The sequence below is a fragment of the Cyrtonyx montezumae genome, unplaced genomic scaffold, assembly GCF_038088225.1.
Source record: "Cyrtonyx montezumae isolate F1298 unplaced genomic scaffold, pur_monq_1.0 scaffold_6, whole genome shotgun sequence".
In the NCBI taxonomy this organism is placed as follows: Eukaryota; Metazoa; Chordata; class Aves; order Galliformes; family Odontophoridae; genus Cyrtonyx; species Cyrtonyx montezumae.
In genome coordinates, this window is record NW_027072067.1 from 14,742,840 (window position 1) to 14,766,908 (window position 24,069).

At 38.2% G+C, this 24,069-nt stretch overlaps 1 protein-coding gene across 1 annotated transcript in view; it reads right to left on the reverse strand.

Annotated features, from left to right (window-relative positions):
- Positions 1-1,045: 1,045 nt before the first annotated feature.
- Positions 1,046-24,069, reverse strand: part of TAFA4 (TAFA chemokine like family member 4) — a 43,087-nt gene continuing 20,063 nt past the window's right edge. The window contains exons 3-4 of the mRNA XM_065749706.1: positions 9,685-9,840; positions 1,046-1,209 (exon numbers count right to left, since the gene is read on the reverse strand). Of these exons, the coding sequence (XP_065605778.1) occupies positions 1,046-1,209; positions 9,685-9,840 (320 nt within the window). The remainder of the gene's footprint in view (positions 1,210-9,684; positions 9,841-24,069) is intronic.

Sequence of the window (24,069 nt, forward strand, 5' to 3'; positions counted from 1 at the left end):
TGAAAAAATTCAAAGGCTGAGGGTAATTTATACCTTTTCCATAACTCATCTGATTGAGCAGTGGGATTGGACATGATGACCTCCAGACTTCCCTTCCAACCTAAACCGTTCTGCGATCTTTAAAAGAGGAATATGGTTTTTCAGACTTTTCTGGTCAGATTTCTCCAGTGAACTTGTCACCACAGAATGTGTATGTCTGGTTTCTGGATCACTGCACTCACTCCATAGCTGCCCAAAGCCATCTAATTTTCTCTTTCATCCTGAATTAGTACATGTTTTGCTCTTAAAACAGCCATTATTAAGCAGCATTTGGTGTCAGTATTTGCTTATTAATTCAGACTGTTACTTAATCAGCAATATTCATTTCCATTTAGAAGAGGCTGTAAAGGAAAAAGCTAAGCATATGTCTCTGCTGCTTTTGCCTGCTGAAAGCTCATGTTTTATGATATATTTATACACGCAGTTCACTACGACTTGTTGAACTTCAATGCACTGAACTCATTTCAGATTGTTAAGCAGACAGAGAACATGATATTTTCTTTCTGCTGGCCATTAATTAAGAAATAGGATGGCAGAGCAAAGCTTATTTTAAAAACAGGTTGTCACCATGATGACCTGTAATTAGAAATTATCAGAACCAGCTTGATTTCCACTGGTGCTCAGTGTCTCACAGTTTCAGTGACGTCAGTACAAATTCTCAACTCCAACGGCTAGCTACCTCACTCCAAAGCTAGAAGGGCTTTCCAGTAGTGCAAGAATATAACTTTACACCTTGGGTATACAACCTTAGTATGCAAACAGAAGAACTGATCCTGGAACATGATTATCCCCCTAGCACTGATCACAGCTGAATTGTTTCTTCAGTTTGATTCCAACATCCAGTAACTTAACTAGGCTGGGAGCTAAGGGGCAGTTCTTACCCAGCATTTTCCTCCCTGAGAACAATCACATTAATAACAAATTAATAACAATCTGCTTTCCAGAACACTGAGGAGTCCAGTATTGGTGCTCACAACCACAAATGCAATGAAATAAGCAAATGTCATCAGCAGCCTGTGTTTAGATAGGTGATCTCTGTACTTGCCTTTGTGGTTTTTACTTTATTTCCACTGCTGCAAGACCACCCTGAATAGTCTGGTAGTACTTTACAGTCCTCTCCATCCAAACAGGGGTTCATATGACACCACCACTTCTGCAGGACAATAGAAGCTTGAAAAAGAAATGAGAAAGAGAAACAGAATACAATCTTTTCTTAATAGTGTTGTCATTTGTAGGTAGGTTGCCTGCGAGCTGTTCAGTTGTTTGATCACAAAAGGTAGAATGCACAGTTACTGTTTTAGTAGCTTATCATGCTGAGCAAGTTTAAGCTTAAGAGGTGACTAAAAAAATTCACCCAGACAGGATAAATGGCATACAGACCAACACTAGCACAGAGTGATCTGGCCTCTGGAATTGCCTTTCCTCCTCTGCTGACTACGGAGGTGGCATTTACATGCTTTAGCAAAGAAGCTGCTGTGAGGCAGTAGAAAACTGAGGCTTCTTGTTTAATTCAGATATGCATATGTGAGACTGGACAAAGAAATGCCAGTTTCTCTTTCCACCAGGTAAGAAAATAGAACTGCACAGAAGTAAGCATGTGAAGTCTGTCAGTAAATAGGGCAAGTGAGGACATGAAACCGATTGAAAAGCATTAGATTATTAACTAAAAATCTTGCAGTTACACTTACAGTTTTGCAATATGTTTAGCAAGGCTTCAGTAGCACACCAACTGTGCAAATTTATTAATTTTCTACCCTTAAGCCAATTTCTGTTAATAAGATCACGCTTGTTATTTTTATAGTCGTAGTTGTGACTTTTTAATACTGCTGGTAACTAATTCCCAAAAACTAATGCAAACTTCTGCATGCATCTCTCAGTTTTGCATTGTTCACAGGATTCATCAAATCCCAGAAAATGATCTTGAAAAGTATCAGTTTGTCATCATACAGAAACTAAATTGGATTGCAAAATAAAACATGGTGGGGAATGTTGATGTCGTTAGTCTGCATTACTCTACAGCATGCACTGGAGTCTACGCTTTAAAAGACAGTACATCCAAAAGAGATGAACAAAAATAATTCAGCCTAATTCTTGTAAAGCACTTTTTGTTTCTTTGTAATTTCAAGGTAGATTTGTATCTCTGCAACCTTCAGGTAAGGGTGAAAAGCAGGCAGGCTGACATGAGGATATTGCTGAAATGCTCATTCAATTACTTTTGTTTTGTGCTTTCACTCTAAGGCTACATGAAGAGCACTATGAAAAATGTATTTCTGAAGCACCAGTGTAGCTTCTAGAAATGATTCTTTCACTCTCCTAACGTTGTAAAATGAATGCATGATTCCTATCACAGCTATTTCCATCCTAGATCATTTGCTTTGATGCTGATTGCTGATAAAATGGATGAAATGTGGTTATGCCTCTCAAAGAGGTGAGGGATCACTTCCACTCGAGACAAATAGTGCAGCAGTTTATTCATAGCTTTGCAACTTTCTAAATTTTATTCAATTTCCATACCACATTAATTTCTGATAAACATAACCTCTAGAAGGTGAGACTCAAGAAGCTCGAGGGCATCTCGAGGGCATCAGGGACCTCTGAATGACCCTGGTAGTAAGCTATCTGCATCTCCAAAGCTCTGCTTCAGAGCCAGCTAGCCCCACTGGGAGGCCTGGTTACTGCTTTACACGGCTCTCCACACTCTGTGAGTGTGGATGTGTTGGCATAGGAACTTGCCTGCATTAGGACATGAGAACTTGCTTTCATATTCACAGTGCTACCTTAAAAATTTAAGTTCAGCTTCAGACATCGAAAACAACCTCTCACTCATTCAGCTGTCCCTTCAGGTGCCTAGAATCCCCGGTACCTCAGATGTTGTGATAACTACTCAGATCCAACCTTTTTCAGATTGCCTTGAGCACAATTTGTTCTAAGACTACAGAAAGTGCACCAAACACTGCAGGGTTTATTTATCAATACAACCTGCATTAACCTGCTTCTAACAACTTATTAAAAAAGGCACTTACTGTCTTCCCAGAATTGCAACACACGAATGGGTCACACAGCATCTTGAACCACTGTGACCATGTAGCTTCCCGGTCCATGAAGCGTTCACAAAAGGCAGTGAATCCCAACCATCACTTCCAGCTATACCATCTTCCATTAAAATAAGCAGGGATATGAAAGGGAAACACTGTGGAGTCAATCTAAACCAAACAAGCTCTTCAATAGCCTGCCTAGTTCACCTCCTATTCATCTCATGTTTAGACACTTTCAGAGAAAATGACTCCTACCCTTCTGCTGTTTGATTTTCACTCTGTGCATACATCTTTCTTCCCATTAATGGAAACACTTTGAAATACCTAATACAGGTCTCATTCTATTAACTTTCAGCAAATCCCTAATTCTTTGCTGTAGCAATGCACTAATTCTTATATCCATTTTATGTCCAATTTCTTAGTAGCTCTAATGTCCACTCTGCTGTCTGTACATCCTAAATGGCTGTGGCTGTTTGTATCAAACACACACCTGAGATTAGTCTATTAAAATTCTCCATCAGATGCTTAGGTTAATCTTCAGAGCAAGAGATCTTTAAGTATTGCTGTCCTTGTAACCGTGTGACTCCACAGGACATAGAAGTTTCCACTTCTCAGATTGAGGCACGCTTGAAGACATTTCAGCAGATGACTTTTCTAAGGAACGAGAGCAGCTATGTCACACTCGTACACAGCCACCCTAATGAAGGGAAAGGAGACTGCTTTAGTTTGACATTTGCCAGTCAATTTGCTGGTGGTTACCCTACCAGAAATAAATCTTCTGCTGACATCGCTCCCTAGATGATGCAATTCCATGGAAACAGTAGATTCATAGAGATTAAGGCCAAAAGGTGCCAATACATCATCTTGTCTTGCCTCATGCAATTCACTGTGTTGTGCCCTCAGTTGTGTTCGGTTACATTGTCTTCCAAGCCATTCTGGCACAGGTGAAGAAAGTAACTTCTCCCACTGACATTTTTCACAACAATTAAACAATCTCAGCATGAAACACAGAGTTTTAGTGGGGTTTTTTTTTTTGTTTTTTTTCCTCTTTAAACCTCTTCTGTTGCACTTTCTTCTCCTACATTACAGCACCTGTTAGTAATCATCATTTTCTCCCTGTGAAGGTATTGAACGCGTTGCAATCAAGTAACTTTTCAATCTTCTGCCTGATAAGCTGAGCCCATTCAACTTCTTCAGTTTCTTGATGCAATCCATTCATCTTTATTAACACAGAGTTTTTTTGAACAGGTTCAACTTCCCACAACACAGGACTACGCCATGTGACTGCCTGGGGCAGTAATTAGTTACTCCTTTGATCCACCAGATGAAATCCATATATATATATATATTTTGTCGGGAGATTCTATATTTGCTTTCAGGTCACTGCTGAAAATGCTGCAGAGGGATAGATGTAGCACTGTGAAATCCCAGTAGGTATGTGCCATCTCACTCTACCTCCTACTGATGACTGTATGGAGACACGTGGTTTTGAGCTACGTTAGGATCCTGACACTGAGCAGTGCACATACGTTGTAGTATGTTTTACAGTTTAAAGCTGAAGGGATTACAAAAAGTTTATTTAATTATTTCATTGTATTCTACTTAAACATATCTGTGTTATCTGTAGTCATGACAAATACAGATGTCTTTCCTACCTACTCAGATTAAGCTTTCCACGTAAATTTTCAGTAGAGTATTCATTTTATTCTATGTTTCTTTTTCTTCTTTGAATACTGACATAGCATTAGCATCCCTTTGAGTTCTAAAATTCTCCTGAAATACATCCAAACACAATGGTAAGGGAATCTTCTCCACCATTTGTACTTTTATCTGTTTACTATGTACTGATTTTTTGTTTTCTTCTTTCTCTATGGTCTCTTCCCTGCAGTCTGTAATCCAGTTGGGCTCTCAGCCAGAACTGTACTTTTTCTTCATTGTGTTTCTTTGACCCTATAGAAAAACTTTAATTATTTAGTCCCTGAATCCAAGCGCTTTTCCTCATAAATTCCACGGCTAAGAGACTTGACTGGATGGAAAATGATTTGGCTAGTGATGATTTACTTAGAGGCATTTAGAAGCACTTTGCTTCTCTCCAGACAAAAGTTATTAATGTTTTATCTCCTTGGCAGAAGCTGGTAGACAAGCTGAAAGTGCTTACTAAAGAAGTTATTTTCAACAAAGAAAATGGACAAAAACAGAATCTCGTTATGACTATTTCAAATGTAACTGTTGATCCTTGACAGACAAACGAGTTGACCTCTGTTAAGCAACATTTTCTATAGCTGGAATCAAGTAGTATAGCTACAACTCAAGGCAGGGTATATAGGCTGTATGGTATGTTTTCTCTGTATATTTAATTACTTCCTATCATTTTGTGTCCAGTTCTGGGCTCCCCAGTACAAAGAAGACAGGTATCTCCTCAACAGAGTCCAGTGGAGGGCCACAAAGGTGATGAAGGACGTGGAGTATCTCTCTTATGAGGAAAGGCTGAGAGAACTGTGGCTGTTCAGCCTTGAGAAAATAAGACTCAGATTTGTTCCACGTCTATGGATATCTAAGGAGCAGGAGGCAAAGGGATGAGTCCAGGCTCTTCTCAGCAGTGTGTGGTGATAGGATGAGGGGAAGTGGCCCCAAACTGAAGCATAGGAAGTGCCACACAAATGTGCATGGGAACTTCTTCACAGTGAAGTGATGAAGCACTGGAGCTGCACAGAGAGGTGGTGGAGTCTCCTTCTATGGAGATGTTCAAGACCTGCCTGGACACCTACCCGTGCAACCTGAGCTAGTGAGCTGCTTTGGCAGGGGGTTGGACTAGATGATCTCTAGAGGTCCCTTCCAACCCCTACAATTCTGTGATACGTTCTGCTTTTTCCTGAGTTTAGTGGCTCAATTCATCTACAGCAACATTTCTCAAAGCAGCAAGATAGCTTGTGTCTGAAAGGTGGGAAAAAAAAGAAAAAGGACAGAAAGCCTTGCTTTTCTTGTTTGCCAGTACTTGCCAATAGCTTTCAGAAGTAAGTTCAAATACACAGATCGGAGCTTCTTGTTAGCTGCATCCAAAATACAATTATCCAAAAGAGAAGAAAGTTAATGAGTATGCCAATGTGGACAAGGGATTACAGAAATGTCCTTATCCAAAGACTTCTTCCTCTATACTCCTCTCTTCCTCTGTACTCTCATTTAGGCTGCAACAAGTGATTTTACTACGCTTGTTGAAATGCTATTGAATATCCCAGACAATAACATTGATTTTAGTCTTTATATCCCACTTTTTAGATGAACTACTCTGATTTTTGCTGCTACCAACGTTTAAAGTTTCTGGGATGAGAGACACTGTAGAAATAAATGCAAAGCACTCTATAAATGTTAGTTAGGCCCCACAGTGCTGTACTCAAGGCACGTCAGAGTTTCATTTGATATATTTATAAGACTTAAATATTTTTATATTCCTTCCTGTACAGTTTTAATAATGTTTTCCTTGAAACTTACCTGGATATTTACAGTCTTTCCTGTAACTCAAAATACTTCTCTTAGTTTTCTCCTTATTATTTATCATTCAGAAAAAAAATGTCCCTTTTACAGGTCTATGCCTGAATGTAATCATACAAACATCCAGTCTGACCTGTCTCAAACAGGAGACTTTCCTGAAATTCTGGTAGCTCTGAGTACTGGTACACTTTGCACTACTCCTCCAAGCAGGGTTCAGATGTAACATATAGTACTGCTTTAATAAAGTGCTGCTTTAATCTGACCTTGTGTAAAGTTCTTCATCATCTGTCAAGCTATTTCAAGATGTAAATATCCAGCTGGCCTATGACTGCATCCTAAAAACAATCATGACAGGCTTTATAAACCTATTTTATGGCCTGTTTATGCAAAAGGGCACAATGCCCAATACCTATCAACAAGGAGCTGTGTTTGATGAACTAGATTCTAACTCCACCCAAATTAATCAAAAATCTGTCACTGAAACCCAGTAGGAGTTGGGTCTGAAAGCCCGTATGCTGAAAGACTAAGAAAATCCAGGGAAAAGAAAAATAACATCCATAAAATACCAAAACCACAAGTACAGTTTTCAGATGAGGAAAGCTTATTTTGATTGTTACAATTTTCTGGGAAAAAAAAAATAATAAAATATATATATATACATACATATACATATAGCTGGAGGCTACTTGAATGTGAAGTTCCATTCCAGAATAGAACAGCAAGAAAAGCTTGTCTAGACATTACTGAACTCACAGATCTTTACTGCCTTCCATATTTTGAGAGAATCTATTTGCCTCAGTAGTCTTAATTTCCTGTGGATGAGCTATAATCTGTAATTTGCCAGCCTAGCTGAAAGGAATGTTTAGAGCCAGCTCACTGTGCTTCCTGGATTGTGAATACTAAAACAGAAACCAGGCCTTCATTCAAGAAAAGAAAGAAGCAGCAGACTTGCTAAAAATCATCTCATAGATATCAAAATAATTAATTGTAATTACATAACTATGTAACCACTCATTTATTCCGTCAAGAAATAAAAACACTATTGCATTCCAACAGCTTTTTTTTAAGGTTGCTATTCAGCATTGAACATGAAATATGAGCCTGTTCACCCTGTTGCAGTCACCTCTTCAATGCTGAAAAGTTCAGTCAGCATCGACATTTGTCCAATTTCACCCTATTTATTATTGTTTTCCAACATGACTTTCACAATTATTTCCTTTTTGAACATGTGTTGACGAGGCTAAAGTCCAAACAGAAAGTTTTTATATGTATATACATTCTACTTAGATTTAGAAAACATTTCCTATTAAAAATTACTAAGTAGTAGACATTATAATCAAGAATTTCAATCTGTAAAAGCATCTGCATATACAACCAAAAATCATGTCATCTGACACAAGTGGGTGGCACTTAATGAATACAAATTCACTGAACGTGAAGTGCCTTATTTCCTCTTTTCTCTGAGCCCAGTTAAACATGAATGCAACGTGAGGAAGGAACTGCAGGAAGCAGCCACCATGTGTGTGCCGATGTATGTTCAAAAGCACAGAGATAATGCAAATAATAATTACTACTGGATGAGGTCTGAAGTTCAAAGAAATTACTTCAGAAGACTACTATAAACCAATTGCTCTACGGAATCTTTCCTTTAGGTTGGAAAAATCACAATTCAAACATACTCTTCCCTCTAAATTCAGAGCAAAATACAGGCAAATCAAATATCCCTCTGTTCAGTAGAATGGAGTTAGAAAAGAAAACAGAATGTCTATGCTGGACTAAAACATGCTAATTCATAACTTTTTTTTCAGAAAATATTTCTGGTTTCCACAGCATAGAAGCCTACTGAAGGCTGTGTACAGAGTGAGGAAAAACATGCCTAATCCTGAGGCTAAGTAAAATTTGTTATAGTTTCTGTGCTACAGCAACTGAAAAAACACTGTAGTCTCAGATGCTTGCAAGGAAAAAAAGCAAAAAGTGAAGCACCAAAAAAGAAGGAGGAATCAAAGACTTGCATTTTAAAAACCAAAATCTCACAGTCATAATATTCTGTCTTATTTAATTTCAACTATACTTGAAGGAAAAAAAACAGCCGCTAAATTCTCTCAGCAACTATTTGCACTGACAGCCTGAATTAAGCTTCTACCATATCATACATTTATGTCTTTCTATCACAGAATGTAGTGTCACCTTTGCAATCCTTAGGCAAGTTTAGAACACTGACTGACTTTTATTATCTGTCATATCAAAAAGTAGTTCTGATGCTTGTTGTATCACCTGAAAACAGAGGGTATTTCTCCTTTGAAGGGAAAACTACTTAACAAATTGTACAGTTAAAGCTTATTGTGCTCCCAAACTACAAGGCATGAAAAGTCTAAACAGTCTAAGAAAAAAATTAAAATGTTTTCTTAAATAAGAACTGGAAAACAAGAAAAAAAAAAGACATTGCATGTATTTAGTTTTATGACTAGAAGTAAATAGCTCTGAAAGTTCAAAAGAAAAATGTTTTGAGGCTTTTGTTTTAAATTTAACTCATAAAGGTTGAACTTCCATATGGAAAAGCTCACTCTGCTCTGGTCTACTAACTCCAACTCATTTGGAGTTAAAACGTACACAACAGAGTAGATATGGGACGCCATTATAGCACTGATGTCCAGCATTAAGAGCCTATTTGGTACATAAAATGGTGAGTCATCCATCTGATAAACAGCTTTCAGAGTCAGATACCCCAGAATTATCTGCATGCTCGCTCTTAGGGCTGCATTTATTACCCAGTGATTTTTCAGCCAACTTACTAGGTCTAAAGGTAACTGGAAGAGTTAATAGCCTTAAGTTAAGGTTTTTCTATTTCTGCTCTTTCTAGACCCATCTTAAAGCAGAATTCTGTGTGCAAAAAATTATGAAGTTCTATTGACACAGACATGAAATGGACGAGTACATATATTAAGAGGATTAATTACGCCTGGATTTATGCACAGACTCATTACGATCAACGCGCAGCGATGTTCTCAAAATTAACAAAAGGAAGGATTATGCTTTTGAGGCAGAGGGAAGTCGAGCAATCAAGGAGACGAAACTTCTCAAACAATCCTTATGAACTGTGAGTGAGCAGGAGACTTCTTACCTTCCACGCACGAGGGCTGAGCCCGCGTCGTCCCGGCCACCTGCCCCGGGAAGCAGGAGCACTTGACTGTTTGTGATCGTTCTTCAATCCGGTTCTTATTGCAGCAGCGATGCACTGCCACAACCTCACATGTCCCTTGCTTGACTTGGTGCTGGCCTAATAATTGCAAGGATCAGTGATGGAGAGGAAAATAAGACATCAGTGTATACAGTGTATAAAGAAAAAGCCAAAGCTTTTCAAACAGATGGAGAGAGGCTTGGCAACCACATCAGACAGTTTTCTCAGGGCCCTGGGCTCCTTGCACTAGACTGTTTTCCTCCACTTACCTCCTAAACCCTTGCTCAGCAACCCCACTTCATAATACTCTCCTCTTTGCATAACTCATTTCCATAGCCTCACTTTCCTGAACTGCCTTCAAGTGCTTCATCTCACATTTGCTTATCTTACACAGAGTAGAACCCTGAATGGCACTTATCTATGTTTGTAAAGCACCTTGTAAATTAGCACTACCACAGAGAAGGGTGATGGTTTCCGTTTGTTTGATTTTCATTTTAGTAAGTAAGTTAGATGGGGAGACAATGCCAAAAATATTCACCATCTAAGTGTTACACCTTCCTTATACGAGAATGGAGTAAAGTACAGATTCTGATGTAGGTATCTCAGTATCAGTTACTGAGATGTAGCAAAAGAAGTGAAAACATTACAATGACAAGCTTGTAGAACTGCCCTGCTTGCCCATCCAGTATCTGTAATCAACTGTATAGAGAGCATCTTGCACTGATGCAATATGGACAGGTTTACGTGGTTACATCCTTATAGACAAGATGTTACTGAATGATTAAGTGGGAAACCTTCAACGAAGTTAGCAATGCAATTTAGGCCTCTGAACAGGTTTTCCATGACAGCAAACAAGAGGACAGCATACAAATATATGCATAATTTTTAAGAGGTTTGCTTGGCAATGTTACTTTGCTGTGTGTGTTTTTGTTTCACAAGTACTTCGAACACAGCTGGAAGGCTGCCTTGACTTGTCTTGCCAAATCTGTATTCACAACCACCTCAATGGGCAGAAAACTATGTATACAAAATTCTGGAAAGGAAATTAAGTCTTTATTTGCACGCTCTAAATGTAAAAAGAAACTCTATGTACAGAGGTATTTGGATGTCTTTTTTTTTTCCCCCCTCAGGTAAAAGCCACACTGTACTTCTAAGCAAAATACGCTAGAGCAGGAAAATGCATAATGCATTTTACAGAAAGTAGGAAAAATGTTGAAGACAGCATAAAAGTATCTTACATAGATACTATATTAAGTTTACTGTGAGTTTTCATGCAAGTACCTAATATCTACATCATAGTAAACATGAAAAAAAGGTGAAAGTAGCTATGAGCTTGTAGGACTGTAGCTTCTCTGTAAGTCAGTAAGAAAAATAAAAGCACAAACGAACAAATTAAATTGGCTGTGCCACTTCATTCCAGAGTATTATTATATAAAACACCTCTGTGTGACAATGCTTGGAAGTAATGAGTAGACAGACAGAGATTCTGACAGAAAAGATTTCGTAAATTGAGGTTGTTAGACTGAGAGCATTTATCTATTTATTTATTTATTGGATCAAAGTCCTGAGGCAGAACATTTTGGAGCAAACAGTGAAAGTTTCCATCAGCTTAGAGTAGTGGTCCTGCACTCACTGCAGTCAATGGTAAAATTCCTCCTGACTCCAGGAGAGCAAAGTCACTGGGCTGTCTTAGAGAAGGACATTTTATAATGGAGTGAGGAAAGAAAAAAATTGGAACTGCTCAAGCCACGTACTTGGGTTTGCTCTGTATCTCACCTGAAAGACCAAGTGGTCAGGTCTTGTTTTAATTAAAGTCATTATTCACCCCACATTAGATGCCAAGATAAGAGAAGAAACCATTTTGTCAAAGAGCACATCATAAGGATGGACTAGAGCCAGCTCCAGAGATCAATATGCAGCTGAAAGAATATCTCTTTTCAAACCCAAATCCTGCTTCCTTGAGGTGAATAGTCCTGATAAGTCAATACCAAAAATAAATCAAACAGGATTTGAGCCTAGCACACAAAAAAGAAAAAGGAAAACAAAAAAAAGGCTTGCTTTCAATTATCTTATTTGAATTTTGAAGCACTGTAAAGCACCAGGAGTCAACAGGCACACAGATACTCGTACAACACAAAATTAGGTTACATCCCAGATGCGTCCTGTGGCTCAACAGTTGTTTTGCTATACATCCATACAAGCATAAGTAAAAGAAGGAGTCCCCTCTTTGGTGGCCGGGGGAGGATTTTAATGCTTGAGAATACTACTGCCACGCAAAGGAAGACAGAACTCCTATCCTTTGTCCCTAGTATGCAGATCACATGGTGCAAAACAGTGAAAGGTACTGAAAAGCCAAAGACATCTGCATGCATCATTTGCATTAATTGGATTGCCCTTGTAATAGTCTTTTCCCTCCTACATATTCACATCTGTATTTCCTCCTGCTTGTTCACGCACATCTTAACAACTCTTCATTCTGTTGAACACCCATATACATTTCCTCTTAATATTCCAGCACATTTGTGAACAGGTGCTGAACAATTGCTAAGCATTAGCAAGCTAGCTCTGTGCACCGTTTTTCTTAACATTCAGCAATCCAGAGGACAAGCACTCAGTGTGCTGAGTGGCTTTCAGAGTTCACAAAACTCAACGAGTACCTAAAAAACTAATCATCAACTCAAACAGGCTATTCACTGCCTAAATCTCTTGAAACCTATCTTATCTACATTCAGGTGCCCAAAGGCAGAGAAAAGAAAGAGTACAGGAATACTTTTCCACACATTTTAACCTTCATCTTGAGCTAGACAAACTTTCAACTCAGGTTTAGAGTACATTTAAGTTACGGCTGAGAGTTTAAGAATCAAAATACTCAAGAATGTTCTGAACATGTTTTCTAATGAATGGATTCTCAGAAAGACAATGTACTAGAGAACTGGGGACTGAAGAATTTTTTAAAGATCACAGTAAGTGAATTCTATGCCAGACACATCAGGAAAGCCATTTCAGGGAGAACTGCAGTGAGAGATAGGTAGAAAACCAGAGTTGGGAGAGCGAAATCCCTTTGGGCTCACTTATAAAAAGCCTATAAATTCACAGCTCTTCACCTGTAAACCTATTCAGATCTGCAACCTAAGGGCTGTCAATATTTGCAGTTGAAATTCAGTTACATTTTCACATTTAAATAAGAGAACTCTCCAAGGAGAGATGTGTTTTATCAGCAACAGTACTAGAGAGAGGTTCCTGTTGTTGAACACCTTTTGCATACTGAAAGAGGAGATGTCTGCCAGTCAAGCTCCGTGGAGAACAAAGGACAAATCCTGAGAACTGTAGGACACTGGGCTGCCTCTGATCAGGAGTTTGGCACAGGAGTTCTCCATATCCCTCATCTCTTAGCTTCATCAGAAATACTAAAGCTAACTAACAACACCCTCTATATCCCTCCATACAGGACTCAGACATAATGAAAAGACCTTGCTTTCACTTTCTTCGTGTAAGTCAAGGGACAGATATGCAATAAATGCATCATTAATGCATAATTAATCAGAAACAAGTAAGTTGGAAAGTCAGCAATGCAGTTCAGAAGAGCAAAGCACTCTAGGAAGCCCAGCACCAGTTCATGTGCCCAGCCTTCATGTTACATTAGCCTTTGCTTACACACAAGTTCTCACCAAGAGGAGAACATTCCTTCAGGAGGGAAAACATCCAACTATAAAGAAAATAGTATTTGTTGTTTTTCACAACATTTTGTATGTGCATGTCTTTTTGAGAAAAGGGAATGGGCAAAGGAGAGGGGACATTCCGAAGACAACAGGTATTCTTAGGATAAAAAGCTGAAAGTCACTTGGAATGTAAAACAAAGACCCTATCTTCTAAGATGAAATGAAAACAGAGGGCTTCTCTACTAACATCCCACCCACCACTGGATTTTTTCAGTCATTTCACATTCGTGTCAAGGTCCTGAACTAGACACTCTCTTTCAAGGATGTACAGTACTTACATGAACACCTCCTCATAAATTGCTTTGGCATATAAAGTTCAGTTCTGTTTCACGTGTAAAGCTGTACCTTTTCACTTGTTGGCAGACAAGAGACTGTTCAGAGGCAGTCCAGAACTGCCACAAAAGGACATTTCAACTGTCTTGCAGATAGACAAGAGATATCTTCCCATAATCACCTGGCCATGATAACAGGCTAAATAAGATGTAGTACAAAACCAAAAAGAGAGAAAAGGCATTCAGCTTGCTATCAGTTACTTTCACGTTCCTCAAATACGTAGCAGTACTGTGATTACTGAAGCTAACATCGGTAACAAAGTAAGAAGAGATGCAACAAACTCCCACATTAAGGAACTGACACAGATGCACACATAGTGTTCATGTTTCCAACCAAAGAGTTCCCATAAAGTGGCATCCTGTGTTCCAACTGAAACATTTACTCATCTGCTGCTGGGGAAGCCAGTAGTGTGGCATGTCCAAAATCCCAATTGGTATTGTAAGTGGATGACAAGTGAACACTGATCACCTTTAACTTGTTTGGGGCAAAAAGTCAAAGTAGGTAAAGCGAGTAAAATAATGACTCTCAAACATGCAACCAATTTGAGAGGAGTCCTAAAAGGAGCAGATCTAGGTACATATTTCAAAAGGTGAGTGACTTCAAGCCCTGATAATGAGAACCAAAACAGTTAATGGAATCAAAAGCATGACCTTTCATATGTGCAGGTAGAGGAACATGCTGACACAGCCAGAGTGAATCATGTAACACAGTGAATTCTTTGGCAAGTATCAGAGGTCACATCCATATGGAGATTAAAGTCCCCAGGAATAACTAGTGTAAGTGACCTTAGATCAGACACAAACACCAAGACTTCTCAGTGGAACAAAACATTAAATCTGAGCAGTCGATAAATCAAAATAGCTGAGACCAAAGTAAGCGCTGCTAGTGTGGCAAGGAGGGGGGAAAAGTTGCTGCAAATGAAAAGAAAGGTGAATGAAGAATGACCTGGAAGCAAAAACAAATTAAAACATGAAGTTCTCTACCTGATGGGGTGCTATGTTGAAGCTAATCAATAAAGACTGTCTTTCAGCCAGTCAGTAATATGCGTTCAGGTTCAAGCACATGTACTGCTTGTACAAATTCAACCTAGGAGCATAAACTTCATAAAGTACCCTGGAGTAAAGCAAAGTGGTGCTAATCACTTCCTGCAGGAAGCTTTCCAGCGTGCAACTATGTTAGGTGAGACTAGAAAATATATGAAAAGGAAAGACTTGGTTTTCTATCACATCTTGTAGCAAATGAGCAATGCTGTCAGCTATAACAGGCATATCTCCTGCACGTCCTATTAACATGCATGCTTGCTATTACATGTGGACAGCCCTTTTTCTTGTTTGTTTCTTCCTTCACAGATTTATCATGGAAGAAAGGGAAAAAGAACAAAGTACCTCTAATATTATCATAAACAGGAAAGAAAGAAATGAAAGGAAAAAAAGAAAACTTTGTCTCATGTATGCAACAAAACAAATTTGGGGGATTAGGCCTTGTGCCCTTCTGAGCATTCCTCCGCCACCTGAAATATCAAATGACTGCTTTTGGGCTTAGCTGTACAAAACAAATGTTTGTAATCTACTTAATACTGGAGGTATTTTTGACTCAGTTCAAGGTCACCCATCAGACAAGAACGATATTTGTTTAGAGAATACAAAAGAGTAATTCTCAGCTAAGACACGAGCCTCTGCAGATTAAGAAAATAGCAGTTGCTAGAAAACAGAGCAGACATTTGAGAAAAAAAAAGCACTTTTTTCATTTCAAGCAAAAATCAAAATTTTATGGTCATGCCCAAGTATAGTAAGTAAAATGGAGGAGAGCAAGTAAGAGAACCTGTACTCTCACGCATTTCAGAACCCAGTACAGTTAAATACACAATGTAAAAAGAACAAAAACCCATAACATTCACCTTTTTTGCTTTTACCTTTTTACCTATTTTAGACCTGAAGGTGAGTCTCCCTTCTTTAATTACCTTTTATGTGACTTCAAAGGAATAGGACTGTGCCTGAATTTGGCAGTCAAAGGTAAACAAACAATTATTGTTTAGTTGGCCCTCATTTGATAATCTGCTCAAGAAAGGTCCAAGAATAACTGGTCATTAAACGCTGTGGTTTATGAAAGTTTTCCTGGTGCCATTTCCTGTTTGACAGCCTTAATTTAAAAGACTGAATTTGGCAGTGAATCTCTCCCATTAATTGCTCTGTGTTTATTATAACCATGTAGCAATGTTTGCTGCTACTAGAAGAACTGCCTCTTTCAAAAACAAGGGCCGGTGGATAACAGAGAATTTGAGTGATACATTTCACCGCTGAAGTGGAATGAAATTTTCATGTGATAGGCAAACCAGTAAATGGAATTTCGAGGCACACTGAAAGCAATCAGATCGGTTAATGCACTGGGCACTGGGCCATCAGCTCCTCAGCTGGTCTTTAATCCCTGGAAAAGCCTCTATGCCTTGATCACCGCTGATTAATTATTTTCAGAGTTTGCTTCATTTTATATCAGGTTTTATATAGCTGTAATGGTTATCTTGGGTTTATTCTGATGGAGTGGACAAGGAAAGCATTGCAGCAGTCCAACTATAAGATCCAGCTGCCAGTTAAGCAATAACAGGTCATAAAACTAAATTGCACAAATGCATTTTTAATTCTGAGTGACGTGAGGACTTATAAATGGTTTCAGCAAGTGCAGACTATCCAACCTGGCTGAACAGCTAATTGAACTTAAGCTGTTTTAACTATTATGTCCATAAAGGCAATGTATAAGTGAGTTTTCCAAAATGCTGGCAGACTTAATCAGCCAATATTATAGAATGGTTTCTTTTTTTTATATGGAAAAAAAAATAACACCACAGAGTGCCCACCATTTAATGACACAGTGTAACAGCAAAGACAAACAAACAAACAAAAAACCCCACATAAAATACAGTCACAATCAAATAAAGAATCAGAAACTGATCACAGATTCCCATAGGTTCACATTGTAACTCATGATCCTGAATTATTTAGTATTATTATCATGAATTAACAGTAAAATAATAATTACAAAGGAAGGCAGGATTCAGATGTTGCAAAGGTCCATAAATTTCCTATGTTATGCTGGTGACTCTTTTCCCAAGTTTCACCATGACTGCTTTTTACAAAGTTCTGCAGATCTCTTGAGTCTTTGAATTCATACAATTTTAACATTTGGATTGGTTGCCTGAAGGAGGTAGAACGGAGCATGAGAAAGTCTAAGATTCCAAGGGCTTTGAGATTCCATTGCCAAAATAAGAAATCAATATCTATCTGAAATCAGTGTAAATGAGATTTTTAAATAGCAGGAAGACACCAGCATATCTTTCTAGATCTTGTCCAGAAAACAAACAAGCCACCTGGAAAAATGGACAGGTTTCATTCACTATACAGAAAGAGAAGATTCCTGCTGTTAGCAAGAACATTTGTCACAACAGGGCAGGTTGTAGAAACAACGTAGAGAAATCATCTTTTCAAAGTACCTTAGGTAGCTTGTCAGATTTGACTAACCTTTATTCTAACCAGAAAACAACAGACTGCCTCACCTGGTGAATTTTCCCTCGACCCTAATGAGACTATCAGCAAATGTAGAGATGAATTAGAATAGTCATTAAGGAGGCAGAGCATAAAAAATGAGTCATGGGAAAGGTCACAGCAATGAGAGTGAATGAAGAAGAGCACGTGCCCTGTCACAGCCATTACAGATGCGAAGGAAATAACCAAGGGAGAGAAGCAGATGTTCCTGTTAAAGCTGTGCAAATTTGACGGCTGCTTTCAAGGATAATGGAGCAGGCATAGGTGGCAGGAGAGGGCATGCCATCAACTTACACAATGCTACAGTCTCCCCCAAGAGTCATTGACTTTAACAGAAATGTTGCACCATCTCCCCAGCCTCAATCGGATTAAAGGTGACCTGGTACAGTTGTCATTAGTTCCACTATTCTTCCACAAAGATGGTCCTCTGACCATTTTAATTAGCTTTTTCCTCTTGCAGTGTGCATGTTAGGAAGGAGAAACTTCTCAAATGTTTATCCTCATCACATTCTTAAGAAAAAATAAAATCAAGTTACATGGCTTATTTTTCTTACCTTTTAAATCTGTGATGATTTTAAGTCACTGGAAAAAAAGTTACTGCTTCTGTGATTGACTTTTCTTAATCTTAAAATATGCATTGCCTCACTTGCGAGATAAATTAGCAGAATCGTAGCCATCTCCACCAATGAACACAGATAACACACATTCTGGTACCTCTTTTAATTCAGTGCCCTATCAGAGATAGAGTGGGAAGGACCAACAGGTGCAGCTTGTGATAGCTGCTCTGCAGAACAGTGGCAGCTCCATGAAGGCAGGCATCTCAGCAAGACCAAGGTTCTGGGAACGCACACAAAGGTCGGTTTAATCACTTGTGAATCACAACAGCAGGAGTGAGTGACAACTGCATTAGCACTACTGTTGATAACGAGCTGTGAAGCTCTCCACAGTCAACACAATACACTTGCACAATGGCTGGGATTGGTCATGGATAAAGATCTCTCCTCCTCTAACGCCTGTTCAACTGTTATTTTCAGAGTTCCATAGGACCGTGAATGTGGTTGCAGCATCCCCCTCACACTGTTTTTCCACTAGCCTTTAAATATGAACGACTCTACTACCTCTTTCTGTCGATGTGCCTCTAGTGCCCAAAGCAGGGGACTCATGCCTGACACTGCTGCCCAGCAGGCAGTTCTCAGCAACACTGAAATTGGCCAAAATTCATTACCTTTACCCAATCAGCTCAATACAAGAAAACAGCAGAAATTCTGTCTCCAATCCAGATAAGAAGGAAGGAGACAGCCTGAAAGAAAACCACAGCCACAGCAATTTTTCTTAGCTAGACATGTACTTACTAACAATGCTGCAATCTTCAACTAATTTCACACTAACCAGCTATCTGAAGGCACTACCAATCACTACCCAGCAGGTCGGGATTAAAAACAATGACTTCGAGGTGAAAGGCTCTGTATCTCATTACTAATCCATTGAGGCTTCCTGTTCTCATGTGATTGCATCTTGTAATTATTTACAAGTGCTTCTTTTGAGCACAAGAATGTACAAGTCTTCCTTTACGGTGACTATACACATTTGGAGTATGTAAAACTGGCCATTTGAGATCAAGCAATATAATTAGCTTATTTATTACTGCACAACCACTTCTGTGAAGAGAACTCTCAATTGTCAGCAAACTGACAGGCCTGGCTAGACAAGTTCAAATTCTACCTTGATGTGGAGAACATTTAAGGAAAATAGTTCAGATACATAAAGTGCCAAGCTGTAACTAATAAAAGAGTCTGGCTTTTTCATTTTTTATTTTTTATTTTTTTTACTATAAGAATACCTCTATTTCTGCGTTAATAAGAAAATTCAGTTTTGCCTGAAAAAAAAAACCAACCTACAAAATCTTATTCTTAGGCAAAAAGCATGGCATTATATAGCATAAAAATGCTGAGAAATAAATGAATTTTAAAGTCTTCTTGCTATTTTATACTTGATCTATTGCCTGCAAGTTTCTTGTTTGAATACTTGTAACACTCATCCAGTTTATACTCATGCATTACCTAAGGAATAAGAAGAAATTTAAACTGAGTTCTCCAACTTGCTTCTGAGAATGTAAATTTAACAGCACGGAAGTTAAGGAAAAAAAATCCTTTCTGGACAAAGGTTGAGTAAGAATCAAAAGGGGAGAAAGATTTAAGAGATTCTAGAATGACTACAAAATAGTCATGGGTTTAAAACAATAAAATACAGTGAAAGATACATCCTGTTGGCTGTGATAAGGAAGGACACATCTAGGATGAGTATTTTTCTTCATTGTGAAATTGGTGGCAGATCATCAGATGGCCTGAGGTTATCATAAATATGTACGCTTTGGAAGTGGCCTTAGCTGCAAAGGTATCTGTCTTCCACAATGGAGCCTGAAAATAGTTCACTTCAAAACAGGAAAGCAGATTTTCCAGTATCAATGGTGTTCCAAACAACCTGTGCTCTGAGAAGCTAAAAAAAAAAAATAGCAATTCATCTTGAATAATAACAACTCAAACTTGCATAACAAGCTTGATTGATGGGCTCATAGTCAACACAGTTTAATCTGATGGTATATAGAGTATGCCTAACGTCAAATTACACAGTGTTTGCTTACAGGGTTCAGCATCATGAAGATCCAGACCTACAGATACGGCCTTTAAAACTTAGGACACTTTATTTAAAATATCCTCCTTTTAATGAAGGAAACTAAAACAAACAAACAAACAAAAACAAAAAAAAAAACAAGAAAAGAAAACTTCAGGTAATACACAAGGGGTGGCTAAATGACATTTCAACTTCACCTTTTCTCCAGGGTTTGTTTTTCACTCTAACGCCTTTTATGTCACAAAGACATAAGCAAAGGCAATTCCTCCAAGTATTACGAGTACAGCTCTAAGGAGGACAATATCCACACCGATAGACTCAGAGTGACGTTTCTGCACTGGCCAGGGATGGGACACCCAAAGCAAACTGTGAAAGTTCTCACAGTGATTTCTGCTGTCTCTACGTAGAGTGTTTTGATGATCTCTGTTAGAAGATGATCCCTGGCAAAAAAGCTCGGCAGAGATTTTGAGTGTGGCTTCCAAACTGATCACAACAGTTAGGCTCCTGAAGGACTGTGATTTAGTGTAAACTTCATTCCTTTTCTGAGCTTTAAGTACAAGAATCCTGCATATCAACAGTAAAAATCTCAGACCCACAACTTGTTAGCTATGGAGCATACCCCTTTCTCCTCCCCTTGAAATCTATTCAGAGAGTGAGCTGGGGTAGTTTTGTTTCCAAGGTGCCTTGGCTTCACATTTGTTCTTTAACAAGAAGCATTCAGAGCACTGAATGGCCACCTACAGGTATCTTTTACAATAAAATGAACAACAGGGTGTGTCAAAGGAAGAACTTGGGTGCCTTCCTACTGAGAACCATTCGATTTTTTCAGTTTATACTAATTAAATTTTGCTAACTATTGGACATGAAATAGAACATGTTATTTGGCAACAAACTTGACAGTTGCTTTCCATGGACTAGAAAATACAGCATCATTTATCTCCTGCAGGAATGTGCTTTGTACACTACAATTAAAAGGTATGGTCTCTTGAAAACCGTAACTCAATTTTCCTTTCTTTTTTAATTTAAGACTAGACATATTTTATCAAAAACTTTGGTAATACATTTACATGAAAAACACTGAAGTTGGGCATTAGATTTCTATTTCTTTCAGTTACTATCAGCTTAAATATGAGGGATTTTTCTAAATGAACTCTTTTTTTAACAAGTCCATCAAATTACAATACAAATCCCAGTAGAGAAGAGGAAAACTCTAAATCGAGACCATCTATAGATGAGATGATATAGTGAAAAAGGACATATTTGTGCACAAGACACACAGGCCATTTATGCAGGCTTACTGTTGGAAGTGGAAATCATCTTTGCAAGATTTTGTCAACATCTTGCCTAGATACCCTCACACTATGAAGCTCATGCTCTTACTGAAACAGAATAGGACTCCTACGCAAAGCTACAGCCTAGGACCACAGAACACTGAAAGCAATTCATTAAAAATAAAGAAGAAAAGCCTGAAGAAAAGGACTGACCAGTTTTCAGTTACAGGCAGACAGAAAATGTACTCTAGATTCCCTCAGTAAGCAATCTCTCCTTGGGTGTAAGTACAACACAGTTTACATCTTACCTGCACCAGTACTGAACCAAGACAGGCAATTAGGCAAAATGACACTGACCTCTGTGAGACCATTTGTTTTTTGTTTACTATATAGTACGACCTAATAGAGACTCTGCAGAAATGAAATCCCTTCCTGGAGGTCTTGGCTTTGCTCATAACTCATTACCGTAGAGACAAGAGATATCACTGATGTTATTTTAATCCACTAAGCTGCCTTTGCTCAGCTATATAGTAAGTCTGACAAAACTGTAGAGTAAAAAGAAAAAAATCTCTCCCCTGGCAAGACGACCTTGAACTTGAAAGTTTGATTCTCTGTCAAGTCAGTCTACTGCAAAATGATTAGTCATAATAGTACAGCAAAATAATGCCTTATATTTTCAAATCTTAAGTTCTGATGAATAGTACCAGTACACATGCAGCAATCCTTGTCACCAATCTTTACTACTTCACAGCAACTACCCCAAAATTCTCACCAATTAACTGATTTTTGTTTCCACCATTTTCAAAATGAAGAGAAGTACCGATGTCTTCAAACCACAGTCAGTAGTTGACACATATCTTTGATCTATCTGAAGGAGCTGCTGTCACAGAGATTGCTTAAAAATATATTTGAAGTGGTTCCATACAATACTTCAAGGATGTATTGCAGAGACTTCTGCAAGTATTAATTTTTGGGGTACTGTTTAGATCAGTACAAATGAATATATAACACTCCTCCATGGCCAGAAGCGATGATTTGAAGTAAGTGCTATTTATAGATGGCCAGCATTTTAAGGGCTAAAAGAATATTGAGAACTGCAATTGCATCTAAAAATAAAAATAAAATAAAGCAATTCTTGACTTTTTCAGCAATACACGCTAAATATTTAATAAGGGATCCTGGAGCTCAGAAAGCTAAGACAGTGTGTTAGAATATTGAACTAATAAGCTCCTCCAGTAAGTCTCTAAATACGTATAGTTAAACACTACCTAGTTTATTTTAATTATTTAACACAGACTGAAGGAGGTTAATGTGACCCAGTGGACTTGTTTATGTTGAAAACTATTGCCTCTCCTTACTCAAAAATCTGAATGCTGAGCTGCATCATAGCACAAAGCTACAAGGGAGCAATACTGAATAGACATTTACAGCTGCTTGGTAACGTCCAGATGATAGCATTTATATCAGGGCAGTGACTGCATGAAGGCACAGGTAATAGTCAAGCCAGGCCCACTGACTTTGTTGACTTTGCTGGAAAACCTAACATGTACGTTAGGTGCACACTTCAGAATAGCTTGGATGATGGAGGATTTTCTTGCTAATATTTCATTTTATAAATCCACAAATCTCCATTTAACATGCAGCTTACAAATCATAATAGCTTACTAGCTGTCCTCTCTTCAGACCATGGATAGTGTATCACTTTGATCTTCAACATTCTCTTCCAGATGAGATGGTGTAGAAAGCAACCTTCACTAAGCCACTGCAAACAATGAGGAAAAAAAAAAACCCAAAAAAACCCAAACCCTTCTCTTCGAAAACCCAAAAGATAAACATGTAACAAAAGGAGAACAAAAGGAAAAAGAAGCCCCACTAGAGAGAAAGAAAAAATCCAGTTCTAAGCACTACCAGCTAAGGCCTGGTCTATTAGCTGTAAAAAGTAAAAAGATTAATAACTAGCTTTAAACAAGTGATAAAGGATTTGAGATTCATTTTTAACTGGGTAACTAGTTTAATAAAAGAAACCTTGTTCAAAAACATTCATTTTCATTTGTCCTCAGGAACACAATCACAAGATGATGCTCATGCCCCTTCTCATACATGAAATGCAAAACTGTAAGCATCACCCTCAGCATGATGTGTCAAGAAAAAATGGGGATTAGCTTTGCAACACTTCTGATTATTTTAGAGTTTGGAGTCATCATTTTTTATTTTTCAAACCAACATTTATGCAACAAATGTTAAAAATAAAGGAAAAAGCTATGGAAAGCAGAAGTCACAAGGTTCCTAGGAGATCAGCTGGCAAAATGAACAGTTTGGAGTTACCTACACTAATGGTGATTAGATGCATTCGGAAGGAAATAAATAAAGGTGCATAAATTCCAAAGCTACTGAATTTCAAGCATTTAAATAAGCTGTTTTTGGCATCTTGGACAAAAATTACTGCTCTCACTGTGAAAACAAGATTTTCAAGCAACACTTTGGTAAACTGATCCCACTGCCTCCAAACAAAATCAACACTACCTTTAATCAACTAAAATCTTAGTAATGGAGCAATCAGTGGAGCAGAAACAGAGAAGGTCATCTATACAGGAAGAATATTCAAACAATTATTGATTCACATGTTTTATCTGAGAATAAACCCAGAGATACCAGAGTTTTTTTCCTCCCAGTCCCAGATAAAAATAGTACACTTAAGTTTTAATTTTGTTGGCTTATTTTTCCTTTTCTGCAGGATTTTCATTACTGCTTGCCTTTAAAGCTCTCCCAAGACTCAGTTATGTGCCCAGAGAGCTTTTAAAGGAAAAGAGCTTACTTGCCTGGCATCTCTTTCCAGCC